Source organism: Phycodurus eques, chromosome 7 (assembly GCF_024500275.1).
Source record: "Phycodurus eques isolate BA_2022a chromosome 7, UOR_Pequ_1.1, whole genome shotgun sequence".
NCBI lineage: Eukaryota > Metazoa > Chordata > Actinopteri > Syngnathiformes > Syngnathidae > Phycodurus > Phycodurus eques.
The window spans coordinates 8,230,956-8,247,921 of NC_084531.1; the positions used below are offsets into that span (position 1 = coordinate 8,230,956).

A 16,966-nucleotide genomic window follows, 5' to 3' on the forward strand; every position below is an offset into this window, starting at 1 on the left:
TATGACTACGGTCACATTTCTTCGAGAAAAAAAGAATGATGGAAGAGTGTCACATTTTAACAAATGAATTTCAAAGATAGAACTTTATTCTGGCAATATTCCACCTTTTTCTGTAGAAATGATGCCTTTATTTTCTTAGAAAAGTAGGACTATACTCTCAAAAATGCACCTTTTATTCTCGATAAATAGGACTTATTACTGTAATAATACACCTTTTGTCTACCCAACTCCACCATCACTTTATTCGTTTCAGATATATGTGATAATGATACGTTACAATCATATCATCAGAGCTTCTATTAATTGGCCCAAAAAGGAGTCATTGGTTTAGTATCTTTGTTTGATTAGCATGCTGGTTCCCATATGTAGGTATGCACTTTAAAAAAAAAAAAGACATAATTATTTATTGCAAATTATTTTACAGACCCCAATTTGGGAACCACTGCACTATCGAGACGTCTCCCCGTTTTTCCTGCAGTTACCGTTGGATGCCACCCAGGGGGCGCAGTGCGGGCAGCCCACAATGCGTGTGAGTGGATGAGCCCGAACCAGCAATAGAGAGGAGGGAGGAGGCAACATCTATGGAGCAGCCTTCCCAATAATCTCTGCCCACATTTCTACGGCGGAGCGACTCCGGCTGGGTGAATCTCCCTACGTTTTTCCGCTGCCCGTCCGAACAGGCAGGAGCAGGAAGCAGGAGCAAGACTTGTGGCCAAGAACGGATATCGTCGTAGCATTCCCGGGGACTCTTTTGAAGTGTGTCTTTTTGACGCCGGACAGCTTTTAAGGAGTTCTTTCCCACTCGTGGAAGATGGGTTCCGTCCCGGTGATATCAGCTCTGGTCTTGGCCGTCGTGGTGCCATCGTTGGCCGGATACATCGAGGTACGTTTACCCTAAAACATGTCTGGTACATTTTGAGCTGGATTTTTTTGTGTTGTTTTTTTATTTGGGGGGGGGGGGGGTCATTTTGGTAATATTTTCCAACAAAATGGTCTGCTTGACATATCCGCCCCCCGCCCTCCCTCACTGGTTTCATTCGAGAAGGTGCGTGGTGCAGAGATCAAATGAAAGACGAGTGGCTTTGTCAGGCCTCCGGGGAGCACGCATATACTGTAACACACAGTAACCTCCCTCCCTCCCTCCATGCTGGCTGTTTACAGTCTATCTTTATCGCAGAGTCGGACGTTTTTAATCCACTTGGACTGTAGACAGACCACACATGCTGTTTTGTCAGGTGTAGTGCAGTGACCCCCCCGCCGTCTCGCGTTTCCGCTGCATCGCGGATTTTCTGATAAATATATTTAGTGTATTTCAATAAATTGTAACAATATCTCAACTTGAGAGAAGGGTCATTTAAGATTTAAATTATACATTTTATTTCAGTATTATTTATTCTAAATGCATTTGATGCTTGCATTTTTTTGTGTTCAAATATGTTTACAATGTTTTTTAAAAGTCTAGTAGGGATATTTTTAGGCTTGTATTGTGGTTGGGTATGGAACGTAGCTCCCACAATGAACGCGGAATTATTCAATCACCGCCCACATGATGACCACAATATAAGAAGAAATCATGTTTGTGAAGAACATTACGAATTTTGAAAGATATCTTATATCCAGTCCTGCTCACTATTATTGCACCCATGGAGTTTAAGTATTAAATGTGTAATGTCTCCTGAAGAAAATGAGTGAAGTGAAACAATTTTTTTTTTATTGAGGACTTGTGTTTGATACAAAATAGAAAATGATACACATTTTATGGACCTATGAAACAAAAATAGAGCTGTTTGGCAATGCACACAAACAGTATGTTTACAGATGATGCAATGAATACTTTAAAGAAAATAACACCCTACCAACAGTCAAGCATGGTCGAGGATCCTTAATGTCGTCAGGCTGCTTTGTTGCATCTGGTACTGGAGGCCTCGACTGTAGCACAGATATCATGAAATCAGGAAATTATCAAGAGAGAGTACCAAATGTAAAAAACTTGGTTTGAGGTGAAGATTATGGCTACTCCAGCAAGACAAAGACCCAAAGCACACAGGAATGGTTGAAAAGGAAAAAAATTGACTGTTTTAAAATGGCCAGCAATGAGTCCTGACCTCAATCCAATTGAAAATCTTTGGGTGGAGCTGAAATCTGCCACAGGGGAAAAGAACCCTGCAAATGTTCAAGACCTTGATTAAATTGCAAAGGATGAGTGGGAGAAAATACCACCTGAAAAGTGCAAAAAGCTTATAGATGGATACAAGAAATGTTTGGAGGCTGTCATCACTGCCAAAAGGGTGCGCAACCAAATATTGAGGAGTGCCAGTATTGCCGCACATGCTGTTTTCTGTTGGTTTTTTTTTTCTTTGAAATTATAATGTCTAAGTTGATAAAAACAAATTGCTTTGTTAAATTACTTTGGACCTCGAATTCAAAGATACTGATGATATAAGTTTGGTACATTTCCATTTATTACTGACGATATTATACAGGTTATCTAAAAATTGAAGGGGTGCCAATAATGGTGAGCAGGACGGTGAGGTGGCTGAGTGGTTATACTGCCATTTGTCCCTTCTCAGTTTTGGTATCTGTTATTCTGTCATAGCAATGACCCTATTGATTTTGACCCAAGACACTTCTGATTTTTTGATACAAGATGGCTGATGGTCAAAGTTGAAATTTTTACCTTGAGCTTCATCATTTCAGGGATTACTATTCCATAGCAAGAATCTTATAAATTATGATGATTTCTGAAAAAATTGCCACAGTGGCTGAGGTCAGAGAATGGTCCCTGGTACTCAATGCAGTAGTTTCTCTCACAAAATGTTGTTTGATTTGTCAAATCAAGAACCAACCTCATTTTGAATGTTCTGCTATGGATTTCTAAAATGGTAGCTGTATTTTAAGATGACTGATGGTTATTGGTAAATGTCAAAACATGGCAGATTGTCAAGGATCACTTTTTTTTTTTTCTTGAGCGTCACCATTTCAGGAATTACGGTTGCTAAGCAAGAAATGTATCAATAATTATTGTTTCTGACAAAATGGCCCAAGTGGCTGAGGCTAGAGAAGGTTATCTGGTATTCGTTCCATGTAGGATCTCAAACCATTCTCTTAGAAAATATCATGGTTTAATTGGTCAAATGAAGAACCATACAGATGGATTTTTGTGGATATGGATGGATGGATTTTTGAAATGGTATTGCTCTATCTGAAGATGGCTGTGGGTGAGCATTATTCCTCATCCTTGTCTCTTCTCTGTTAATATTAATTCCAAATCAATATTCCATTTTCAGGGATCATTAGAATACGTCAAGAACATTATTACTTTTGAATTGTCTGCAACACCACCTGTTCTTTGTCGTTGCATATTATCTACCCTTGTCGTTGTATACTGTCTACCCTAAACCAATCATAAAAGTGTCAGATATTATTGTTATCGAAGCAACCCAACTGCTGCCATCATCAAGTGTGCCAATTGGTACAAAAATCAGGGATCTCGTTTGTGTGTCTCGCGTCTGTAACACACACAAAAATAGGAGGGATGCATAAAGTACAATCAATCAATATGTCAAACTCATCTTAGAGCATTACCATTACGAATAGATGGCTTGCAGATGATTTGGTTTTGAAAAAAATGCACTGGAAGTGCATATGCATGCAGCAAAGACTCTAGTCTCCATAAATTCCACTAACAACCAAGGCTAAACTTAACTCCTCTGGGACATACTGTATGTACTAAGATGTTAAGTCTCTCAGTCAAGATGTCTGACTTCAACAATGTAAAATACTGTATGTGCCTTGGCTCAATAAAGGTTGGGATACAGTGGTTGGTGCTCTGACACCTCTTTTTCAAACAAAACCACCCCACCCCCCTTCAACTTCAGCTCCATCTGAGGTCCACTTTCACACCTCGCTCAGGATCGCACGTGTGTGTCAGCAAACCGTTCTTAACAAGACGTCTCCAGCTGACCGTTCATCGCCATTTGGAGGCCGGTCCACCCAGTCAGGTACCACCCTCCAGGAACCCTCCCCGCGACCAGAAAACGCATAGCCAAAAGGAATCGATGCTGCCATGCGGGCGGTCGATACAGGGCAGACTGCTCCCCAGGGGTGATTAATGCAGGAAATCCACGGCTCCTCCTGATCAGTCAGTGTGATTAAATGTTGGAATCGTACGGTGGCAAGGCCAGTGGTGGCCAAGTCGCATGCTTAGCGTTTTTGTGTGTGTGTGTGTGTGTGTTGTTTCATCGATAGCTGAGCTGAATGGTGCTGCTTGTCTTCTTTGTTTGTTTGAGATTTATTTGCACTCCCAGCAGCACATGCATATGACTTCATTGGCCTCCCGACGCTGTTGAAAGTGTCAATAGAAACTTGAGAGGAGTCCATGTGGACAAAAGAATAACATTAATAATTTCTCACTGGACTAAATGTGATGATAAACCTAATAATTGTTAAAACAAAAACTATCACAATAATTATAGATTATATGCAAAATATAATAATATACTATATATATTATATATATATATATATATATATATTATATATATTATTATATATTATTATTATTTTATATTTATATATTATATATTATATATATTATATTATATATATATATTTATATATTATATATGTGAGGCTGACGCTCTAACCAGTCGGCCGCTGTGTGTGTATTAAGTATGACAAAATAAATGCCATAAAAAATAAATATAAACAAATATATAATAAATACAACAATAAAATATTAAGCAATAATATTAATACGGGCGGCACGGTGGCCGACTGGTTAGCGCGTCAGCCTCACAGTTCTGAGGAACAGGGTTCAATCCCCGGTCCCGCCTGTGTGGAGTTTGCATGTTCTCCCCGTGCCTACGTGGGTTTTCTCCGGGCACTCCGGTTTCATCCCACATCCCAAAAACATGCATTAATTGGAGACTCTAAATTGCCCGTAGGTGTGAATGTGAGTGCGAATGGTTGTTTGTTTGTATGTTCCCTGCGATTGGCTAGCAACCAGTTCACGGTGTAGCCCGCCTCCTGCCCGATGACAGCTGGGATAGGCTCCAGCACGCCCGCGACCCTAGTGAGGATAAGCGGCTCAGAAAATGGATGGATGGATGGATAGCTACTTTAGAGAGCAAAGCCAAGATGGTGGCTAGAAAACAAGATTGAATGTCATGGCATCCCACCTGGAAGATCATAGCACTTACACGTGTTTCCAGTCCGATGATATGATATGAGTTGATGTATTTAACCTGTGTTATAGGCATACATGAACAATTTGTAACATAATTAAATTTCTAGTTTAATTTGATCACATATATATTTATCCAGTAAGGTATTTCCCATTCTCATTCAACTGCCATGTTACAGCACTTGACTCGTCGATTTTAAGCGTTAAACACAAACAAGTGTGGTGTGGTGGACGCTGCCATGCAGAACTGCGCCGACCTTGACCTTTTGATTTATGGGCTCCAGAGAAGCTCGCTCGCTTACCGTGTCAGAAGTGTTTTATTCCCCGCACGCCCTCTTGTTGCTCACGGCCGCTGCTCTAGCAGTCAGCTGAGTGCAAACACCTTTGTTGTGTCAGCTATCTGCACTGCAAAAAGTAAAGACGAACCTAGATTAAATATTTCAAACCAAGGTGAAATATGTTTGTTCTTTGTCTGCCAACATATTTCTTCTTAGGAGGCAATATTTGTGTTGGACCATTTCATTTTTTAACCTCTATTTATCGAGGTAAGGCAATTGAGAACTGATTCTTATTTGCAATGCCGACCTGGCAGCAGGCAGCAGAGTAAAACAAAACAAAATTAAAGTAAATACAAATACAACAAACTGTACAATGTGATGTACAGTAGTTACATATTTCCATGTTACATTACATCATACCAAATTGTGAATAAAAAGCAGGTGCAGCAGTCATGCACAGTATCCCTCACTAACTTTTTAAAAGATGATATTGGAATGAATGAGGTGAGTTTCATTATTTGTTGCAGTGTTTCAGTCATTTGGGGCAGAAAATTGAAAAGATCGACCAAAAGTAGTGTGGACTTTGGGAACGAAGAGGTTAATAAAACTGCTGGATTGGAGAGTGCGAGTGGTGTGGTATGCAAGGTGAGCAGAGAGCTAAACTAAGGTGTGGTCTTGCCAATGAGTGTTGGGTTATGCATTTTTATGTTAAAAATCTTAATCAGGTTTGATAACTTATGAAGCTTTTGTTACTCTATGAATAAGTCCCGGGACCCTAGTGAGGATAAGCGGTAAAAGAAAATGGATGGATTATGAATAAATTTGACTTAAAATAAGAAATACCATAATTCAGGGTTCCTTAACGTTTTGAAATTCCTTAACGTTTTGAAATTCCATACGTTTTACCAGACTTCTCTGTAAAAAAATCGTTTTAAAAAAAAAAAAGATAATTTGAGTCAATAGATGATATAAATATATCTATATTATATATATAATATATAAATAACTAAGCGAATCATGCAAATCAGCAAATAATTTCCCGAAGCCTAAAAAATAGGTGGTAATATATCACAGTAAGTCAAATTTTCCTATTGTATTGGCAGATAATGTTGCTTAAATTAAGTAACATATTAACAATTTATTACCTTTTCTTCTTTAAGCCAAATTTTTGCAGCGTATTTCCTCATCTGCAGCAGCTCGCCCACTTTGTGGCGTTCCCTTCACAAGCGAGGCCTTCTGACCTTGTGATTCACGCTGGGTTTATCTAGGCCTTTTCTCTTGGATTAAGGGCACAGTGGTTTATGCTATCCATACGTTTTACGCCACTTATCTTGCCTCCCTGTTGAAACACCACGCATAAATGAACACGTTGTGCAACACATACCGTTAGCCAGCGACAGCGCTAAACACGTTGTTGGTTACATCACCGTCTGAAATATCAGTCTTTAGATCTACGGACATGGCAACACATAAACGGTAATACTGTATGTGGAAGTAGTTACAGTAATGCCCCGTAAATACCGGAAGAGATGGAGCCCTGCCGAAAACAAAACAAGTAATCGACACCCACCCCAAATGTTTATAATTGCCTAGATTAGTTGTTTAAACCGTAAATATACCACAAACTATGATCCCAATAACACTTACATTACCCTAAAATCGAATGGTTTACAGATGATTTAAAAAAAAAAAAAAAAAACGCACCCAATGCAGCAAAGTCTACATAACACCCCAGGCTAAACTTAGCTCCTCCATGACATAAAAACTCTCAGTCAGGATGTATCACATCAACATATGTCCGTGGACCAACTATATCACAATGTTCGCCTGCTATATCGCAGTTTGTCCTTGGCTCACGATTCACTTAACTACTTTCCTATTTAGACATCCTGTGGTGTATTAGGGCGTTTCAGAAATACACATACCGTAATTCCTCGTGTATAATGCGCACCCCTGAAGTTGACCTAAAAATTCAGGAAAACCTTTCTACCTATGTATAATGCATTTTTACAATGCATGATTTTGCTTCTACCCATATGATCAAAACAAAGTATTTTTTCAAAGAATTATTCTGAAGTTAAGCACTTTAGTTGAACATGGAATACTTTTTTTATTTACTTGCTCTTATTTTGAAATTCACAACTTTACTTTTATTTCGTAAATGAGAAAACACACATTTGTGCTCATATGTTTGATTACCCAGGCAGAATTTGTATGATGGGTACAATTCTTTAAAGAAAACATGAAGGGCTAGGCAAAACACCATCCATCCATCCATCTTCTACCGCTTATCTGAGGTCGGGTCGCGGGGGCAGTAGCTTTAACAGGGACGCCCAAGACTTCCCTTTCCACAGCGACTTCATCCAGCTCTTCCACGGGGATCCCGAGGCGCTCCCAGGCCAGCCGAAGGATGTAGTCTCTCCAGTGTGTCCTGGGTCGTCCCCGGGGTCTCCTCCCGGTGGGACGTGTCCGGAACACCTCACCAGGGAGGCGTCCGGGAGGCATCCGAATCAGATGCCCCAGCCACCTCATCTGGCTCCTCTCTATGTGAAGGAGCAACGGTTCTACTCTGAGATCCTCCCGGATAACCGAGCTTCTCACCCTATCTCTAAGGGAGAGCCCGGACACCCTGCGGAGGAAACTCATTTCGGCCGCTTGTAGTGTACACCTTTCTCATAACCTCTAGGTGGTGGTGACATTGGAATGAAAGTGTACAGCTTTTTCCATAACCTCTAGATGACGGCATACATTTCTAAAATGTGAACGTTTTTTTTTTCCACATTTCCCCTATACATATGTATAATGCGCACTATTGACTTTTGACAATTTTTTTGGGGGGGAAAAAATGCACATTATAAAGGAGAAATTATGGTATACATAGACCGAAAATAGGTAAATTGTGAGCTACAAGAATCCAGGGGATGAATGTTTACTAAAATTACTAAAACAAAAGCATGTTTTTCTCCTCGACAGTGATAGTTTTTATTCAACATTCTTGTTAACATTCCAACATCAACTGCCTGTTTAAACAAAAGGTGGAAAAACAGTGGCAGCATTGCAATGCCCATGGCTCAGAGCTAAACCTCTTCACATTTAAATGAACTTAACCCACTGTAAAGCAATAAAGCCCTAGTTTACCCATTGCAGTCATAGTGGTGCACTAACCTTTCTCACTTGGGGAAACCTCATTCTATTCACTTTCCACCAGGTATTGGAGTTATACAGGTTAGGTATACAGTATGGGTCAGATGTTTGGACTCACTTTACCATGCTAGTCAATGAGAATGTGTCTGCGGACTTTTGACTGCTACCAAATTGTATTGCAACTTTACTCCATCTTTATTTAGGAGATTGAAGTTGAACGTATTATTATGATCTTTGTTTACTTTGAATTTCTATAGCAGCCCGTTTATGCAGCAAAATACTTTGGCCTAAATTGACGATCCTGTTGTATAAATTGAAGATCATGAAACATTTTTCACTTATCCAACTTTATGATTCTGGGTGAAATAAGGTGCATGTGTCTATATCACATATAGCGGGAATGAGTGTACAATATTTGCAAAGAAAGAAACTATAAATTAGACATCTCTGTCTGCCTTTTTACCCCTTTGTGTCGCTGCCACAGGGTGGGGGGCAGAGCTAAAAAAACAGCAGCAGAGTATGTCTTATCCAATTTTCTTTGTGTCAGTTTTTTTGGTTTGATTTGACCTGCAACATAACATACATACTACATAACAGAACCCTGACACAGCTTTACCTCATTTGAGCAAATCCTACATGACAAAGGATTGATAATTGAGCCAAACTTTTCCATTCCTAATGACAATGTCAATATTTTTAGCTTGTATTGATCACACAAATGACATAAGCTTGACTCACAATTAACCTATGCCTCAGTGAATGCCACAAGAGCCTGACTGTGTAACAATCCTTTATACAATGCATCCATTTCAGTAAAGTCTTACCTTGACTTACAAGTGCCCCGACTTCTGAGATTTTTAGATAGGAGCAGTCATTCGGCCAAATTTTTGCTGTGATTTGCGAGCAAAAATTGGAGATGTGAGCGCTTGATGGTGACAGTAAACGTAACACACTTCACATCACAACAAGCAGCAGTTTGAGAGATATTAAACAGGTCTTCAAAAAAGAGGCTTCAAGCTGTTTAATGCCACTCTGATGAAGTTTACTGTTAAATTAAACATAAAACAAAGAGAATTACACATTCTGCAGGTAAAAGAATCACATAGCTTTGCCTTAGGAAAGTCCACTTAGCTTAATGCTGACGATCAGTGCAAAACACCATAGATGGGCTAACAGTTGTAGTGTCATGGTTTTAGACCCCTCCCTTTAAGCAACAAATATTTCAACATAAACGGTGGAGCAACACTTATAGACAGACAATATAACAATACAGGTATATTTTCTTTATCCTGTGCTAAAAATGTCTAATATTACTGCAGCTTATTCAGCTTAGTTGTGACCTTCTCCATGTATATCCCTATGTTGGTATTGTACTGCCCCAGATGGCAAAGTCGCACACACCAGAAGGAGCCGCACCGTCACAATTAATTAATCATGATGGACAAACGGTTTGTCTTTACAATCTATTTAATCATGTTATTACTATAGTTTTTATAAAGCACAATATTATACAGTGCCATTTTCCTTATTAAAAACACTTTGCAAATTGTTTTTTGTGGGGGCGGGGGGCTGAAGTGGTTGACTGACATTGCCATTAATTGAATGGAGAAATATTATTTGAGATACAGATGTTTTGAGGTACGAGCGTGGTCACGGAATGAATTCAACTCGTTTCCCAAGACACCACTGTACGGGTAAATTGAGTTAGTAGCTCAGTCATGAAAATAATTGAACTTGTAAGTCAATTTACATTTTTCATTCTTCAGCATACAAATGTACGTTGTGGGCAAAGTTGAGTACAGACTAAGACATGACGGTCAGCATTGTTCATTTTATCAAATTTATGCTGGTGCATTCCTGTGTGCGCAAAGTGTGTGTGCTGTGTGGTACCCTGGATAAGAGCTGATAGCATGGCTGAATGGTTCCCTGCGTAGGTCCTTTTGTTTTGGGAACGACCCAAGGCTTTGTCGTGTAAGGGGCGGTTGTGACTGATGAATCAATCCCACCCCAAAGAGCTTGTTGGTTTCCAATCCATGTCCTTGTGTGTCAGGCTGCCTCGTCACCTTCTGTCATGTCAATCATCTGCTGCCCCCGCTGGCCTTCACTGGTGGATTAGCTGGTGAAAGCTTGTTTTCAAATGTTGCGAATCCTCTTAAGTGACAAGAAAAAACACTTGAGTGCTCAAATAGGAAGTACAAAGTCTCTTTGCACAACACAGTTCCTTTGGTCCAGTTGGCAGAAATGGTAATTTTCCCACCTTTTTGCCAGGTCGCCGTTTTGTATTGACACGGAATGGGTGGGACCTTGCCACGAATAGAGAAAAAACACATGTAATGGAGCCCCTCCAAAATGTTTATAATTCATTCATTCATTCATTCATCTTCCATTCCGCTTATCCTCACTAGGGTTGCGGGGGTGCTAGAGCCTATCCCAGCAATCTTCGGGCGGAAGGCGGAGTACACCCTATACTGGTTGCCAGCCAATCGCAGGGCACATGGAAACAAACAACAATTCACACCCACATTCACACCTACGGGCAATTTAGAGTCCCCAATTAACTTAGCATGCATGTTGTTTTTGGGGGGGATGTGCGAGGAAACCGGAGTGGCCGGAGAAAAACCACGCAGGAACATGCAAACTCCATACAGACGGGGCTGGGATTTGAACCCTGGTCCTCAGAACTGTGAGGCGGATGTGCTAACCAGTCGACTACTGTGCAGCATGTTTATAATTGCTTTTATTAATAGTTTAAACCATAAATATAGTGGTAGCTTATTGTTCCCTGACCAAGCTCGTTGCTCAATTTACTTGCATATCAAATAATTTTTTTCCCATTGAAATGAATTGAAATTCTATAAATTTGTTACAGCCCCCCATTAAATTAAACACTGTAATTTGAGGAATTAAAAAGTGGCCTATTTTTAACAAAAAAAGTTAAAACATTTTAAGAAAAATTATTCTAATGTGATGAGAATAAATTAGTAATTTCCCAAGATAAAGCCCAAATAAAGTAGACCCCCACATGTTCGCAGTTCACCATTTGGTAATTCACCGATTGGTGGATATTATTTTGGGAACCTCTTTCCCGTTATTTTGTGGAAACCCCCGTTATTTCGTGTTTTTATAGTCCGATCCACTACTTATTCGTGTTTTTTTTCAAATGTTTTTCTCATGGCAGTTATAAGGGCAGCACGGTGGACGACTGGTTAGCACATCTGTCTCACGGTTCTGGGGACCCGAGTACAATTCTGTCCTCGCCTGTGTGGTGTTTGCATGTTCTCCCCGTGCCTGCGTGGCTTTTCTCTGGGTACTCTGGTTTCCTCCCACATCCCAAAAACATCCATGGTAGGTTAATTGAAGACTCTAAATTGCCCGTAGGTGTGAATGTGAGTGTGAATGGTTGTTTGTTTATACAGTGGGTTCGGAAAATATTCAGACCCCTTAAATGTTTCACTCTTTGTTATATTGTAGCCATTTGCTAAAATCATTTTTTTTTTTTTCTCATTAACGTACACACACCAAACCATATTGACAGAAAAAAACAAAATTGTTGAAATTTTTGCAGATGTATTAAAAAAGAAAAACTGAAATATCACACAGCCATTATTCAGTATTCAGACCCTTTGCTGTGACACTCATATATTTAACTTGGGTGCTGTCCATTTCTTCTGATCATCCTTGAGATGGTTCTACACCTTAATTGGAGTCCAGCTGTGTTTGATTATACTGATTGGACTTAATTAGGAAAGCCACATCCCTGTCTATATAAGACCTAACAGCTCACAGTGCATGTCAGAGCAAATGAGTATCATGAGGTCAAAGGAACTGCCTGAAGAGCTCAGAGACAGAATTGTGGCAAGGCACAGATCTGGCCAAGGTTACAAAAAAAATTGTGCTGCACTTAAAGTTCCTAAGAGCACAGTAGCCTCCGTAATCCTTAAATGGAACACGTTTGGGATGACCAGAAGCCTTCCTAGATCTGGCCGTCCGGCCAAACTGAGCAATCTGTGGATTTGATCATTTGATAATGACATAGTCGTGCACCATAAACCGTAAATGTGAGTTAAATAAGCCACACATTCAACTAGTGGAAACATAAACACACATTAACAACAACAAAATGTCTTTATTATGGCAATAATTCAATTTGCATGTCGCAGTTAATTGCTGGAACCACGTGGCTTTACCATCATTATGCTAGCCAGTGGCTACTCCAAACTGAAGCGTCCCTATTGTCGCCCAATCTTGCTGCTTTCCAATGTCCGTCTACTAAGGTGGAATGCTTGTTGCGTGCAATGTATTTGTGGCGCCCCAGCTAACGTACAAGCTACAGCTAACCTACAAGCTACAGCTAACGCGGCTAAATACGATGCCAAGCTGCAGAGGTTGAATGTATGCATCATGTCTGTTGTCAACGCAGCATAAATCACTAAATCATGATGGCAGAATAAAAATATTTTGAGAACTATCATTATCAGGGAGGGAGGATAAGATGGGACACAGACAGCGGGGAAGCCAGTTTCTAGGGAAGTTGATTTCTATAGGTTTGCCGCTCTGCAGACATAGCCATAAATCCAATTTTACTAATGATTTACATAGTTTCATAATTAATAATTGGCGGTTTTGATTTATTTTTATATTATAATTATAAAATTTATAAATTATATAAAACCTATAAAGCGCTTTGTTTTACATTTTTTGTATGGAAAGAGCTCACAAATTCAGTTTGATTGATAATCCCTTTCGATGTTTCGGCTTTCAGTCTTAGGCCTCCCGAGTTTCGGTTTCGGTCAATATTAAATAATCTCCTATCTTTAAATAAAGAGATGGAAATAAAAAAAGTTGTTTGTCTTATTCATCGATTAATTGAAAAATAACACATTATTTGATTATTAAAATAATTGTTAGTTGCAGCCCTAATGTCAGACTTATGTAATGATTCATGCACACAGTGCAATATCCCACCGTTACTGGATTCCGTGTACATACATGCAAATCAGTCACCTTTCGGTGAAATTCGCCATTTTAAACTCAAAATAGGCTGTAATAGGCCATTTATGTGAATCGTACAAATCCGATGAGTTTTTCCTGGGGGGGGGTCGCCATCGCTGTCGTCATCATAGGCTTCTTCGTACTCCTTGAACGCTGGCAGCTAGATCCATTCCACACATCCACACACAGATGTAATTTCTGAATATTACTCTGCGGCTGTCATGAACGGAACAGAGAATAGGACCCAAAAATGCACGACTCCAAAACAAATGGACAGTTTCAAAAAGAGAGGTTTAATATACGGGCAGAGGTCAATCCAAAAAAGGCAACAGTATCCAAAAACGTGAGGCAAAAAGGCGAGGTCGGTAATCGGAACAGGGTCTAGTCTTACTGTGAGTCTTTTACGTGGAAACAAGGAATGCTGGAACGCGACGACAAGGTACAACGAACTGGCGACGAGAAAGAATGAGACACGAGGTTAAATGCAAGGGGTAATTAGTGTGAACGAGGCACAAGTGGTGAAGATGCTCTCAGGAGCAGGTGTTTATGAAACAGGGGGAAGACAAAAACCGGAACACACATCCATGACAGCGGCGGACTAATATGCGGAAGCGCATCGATCTGAGGTTCCACCTGTATGCTCGGGACCTGCTTTGGAGTCACAGGAGTTGACGACACCAGAAAAAACACTTCCGCCGCTTCAGCTGTTAATAAGTAACGGTACTTTTATTCCGTTTCAAGAGTGGAAGTGGTGTTCAAAGCAGAACAATGGCCTGTGACCAGCACTAGGGAAGGAATTATTCCCCCCCGAGCTTCCTTCTCGTGCCTTCAACCTCGTTTTGCCGCCTTCTTTCCTTCCTTCACTCGACTTCCTGCAGCGACTACACCATCAGACACGCTCATAAAAGCCTGCCAAGCCTTGTTCTCACCGTGCCTGCCTTTGTCTCCCCCGGCAATGAGTTGATTATCCCGTGGTGGTTAAATGTCGCTCACTACTTTTATTTACCAATTACTGCTTATTTATCAACTATTTCGTTACCTTTTTTTCATGCCTTTGGTGTTTGCATGTGTGCGTGTAAAAGGCAAACCGGACTATCCCGCATCTTGGCTCTAATGCGACAATTTTGCAGAATATTTGTGAGGAAAAGTCTCCAGATTAGTGAACCTACCAATTGCACCAACATCCTGCAGAGTGGAAGTGGTGTTTAAAGCAGAACAATGGCCTGTGACCAGCAGCAGAGAAGGAATTTCTCCTACATCTCCCTTCACCAAAACCCTCTTCTCTTTGGGTATGTGATGATGATCCCTTTTACTGTTATTCCTCTCTGGCCACATTTTTCACCTACCTGACTCAAAGTTTTGCCACTTACAGATGATCAGATTGGCCATATGTCACACAGTGACTACACTTCACAAAACACACACTCTTTGCGCTACTATGGTTGCGTTACACTGTCCTTGTCACTGTTAGAAACACACGCCACACATTCGACGGTACTTATAATTAAAAGAGATACTCCGCAGCTAGCAGGGCTAACATTATGTTAGTAAAGTAGACTAACGTTAAGCTAACTGATTTGCGCTGTTCATTTCACCTTTGTCTCTCGGGTCCCGCGACGCGGTGTCATTCGGAGCGAAAGCTTTGTGTTACGATTGGGTGCTCGCCTTGCATTTCACTATGAAATGCTAACACACTTTCGCCATTTGTCATTTTTCTCTCTCTCTCTTCAGCATCATATTTTACAACCGTTGTGTTCCTGCTCCTCAACCAAATAGCTTCATTTCTGCCTCCACGTATCAGTGACGTAAGCGAGTTGTGTCACATGCGCCCATGCCTGCTTCCATCTTCCTGAACGTCTCCGCGGTAGAACTGATTCGGCGTTTTGCTTTTCAGTATTTTTTTAATGCGCAAAATGCGAATTTTGACCCGCAAACTGTGATGTGAGACCGCTTAATTCAAGCCTTTTACAGTGACACGACAGCCATGAAAGAAGCTTTGTCAACGCTTCCCTTGAAAAGCAATTTGCAGGTTTAGCCAACAGATGGAGTTCTTTTTAAGTGTGTCAAATGCTTTGAAGCACTGAATTAATTTAGCCCAATTGTCTCAAAACTATTCAGAACGCCTCATTTTCTCCTTTCCTGAGGTGATTACAAGGGAAAACGATGAGGCAAGAAAGTCAGGGGCAGACAGGGTCAGCTACGGAAGATCAATCCAAGGAATAGTGCTAGGTACTCTTCCATGGGAGCATAGAGAACAATCTGGCGATGAGCGAGGGAGAAGGAGAGGTTTAAATAGTGGCTGATTACTGATTAGCAACACGTGTGCCTTGGCGAGGAGCATGACACCAAGGTAGACACAGCGTACTGGCAGAGTGGAGGGATGAGTGGAAAAACACTGGGAGAGCACTACGACTGAAAGGATTATTGGAATAACTCGACTAATTCAATTACAAAAAAAGTCGAAGCAAAATCTCTGCCTCAACTGTGATCATTTTTCCTCATGGACTGATGTTATTCACTCACCACTCCATGTTGAAATAAGTAAATAGCGGCGAGCCAGGAGGAAAGGGTGGATAAAAGACAAAGAAGTTTGGGATCATTTCATCCTAAAAAAAAAAAGAAGATAAAGTGCAATAATGTCATCGCACCACAACAGCACATCTATGGTTGCCAACACAAGGTATCGATGTTAGCTAATTTAATAGAGCCTAACACCACTAGTTGTAATGCCCCCACAAGTGGTGAAGGATAGACACAGCCCCCGGTGCATGGTAACAAAATAAACACGGAATATGCACATTCATCCACAATCTGATATGGCGACAACTGACGCACAGTTCGCGCAGTTTGCATGCCAGCTAACCAGAGCTCACAACAGTCAGCTCTACACTCTCATTGGCTGACTCCCATGTCATTCACCACGCCAGACTCAACTTTTATATGCCGCACACACTCAGTTATATATTACTGTATATTGTGGAACTTGAGGATGTCGACAACAATATTACCTGTACCCTTGCATGCATATTTCGTTGTTTAATAGTGGAAAATCTGTTTTTGTCTGATTAATCGATGGGCTAATCGGTAGAATAATTGATTCTAAAAGAATCTAGAGAGCACACATGGGACCAATGAAACTGACAAAATCTGTCGAAATGTTAACATTTCTAATTGTATTATTTTGCATCAATGTTTTGTGTTTATATTCATACTTACAGTATTATTCCCAGAATTCCCCAACTTAACTTCCCATGGAATTTTACTGGGATATTTCCACCCCACTTACAGTATTATTCCCAGAATTCCCCAATTTAACTTCCCATGGAATTTAAATGGAAAATTTCCACCCCTTTGTAACCCTGAATCC

The 16,966-nt window shown here is 40.5% G+C and overlaps 1 protein-coding gene across 6 annotated transcripts in view; it reads left to right on the forward strand.

Annotated features, from left to right (window-relative positions):
- Window positions 1-570: 570 nt before the first annotated feature.
- Window positions 571-16,966, forward strand: part of aplp2 (amyloid beta (A4) precursor-like protein 2) — an 89,570-nt gene continuing 73,174 nt past the window's right edge. For 3 of the 6 annotated variants that reach the window (XM_061680795.1, XM_061680796.1, XM_061680799.1), the window contains exon 1: window positions 571-883. In XM_061680795.1, coding sequence (XP_061536779.1) covers window positions 812-883 — 72 coding nt within the window. In that variant the 5' untranslated portion in view covers window positions 571-811. The remainder of the gene's footprint in view (window positions 884-16,966) is intronic. The other 3 variants (XM_061680798.1, XM_061680800.1, XM_061680797.1) reach the window with 2 other exon arrangements.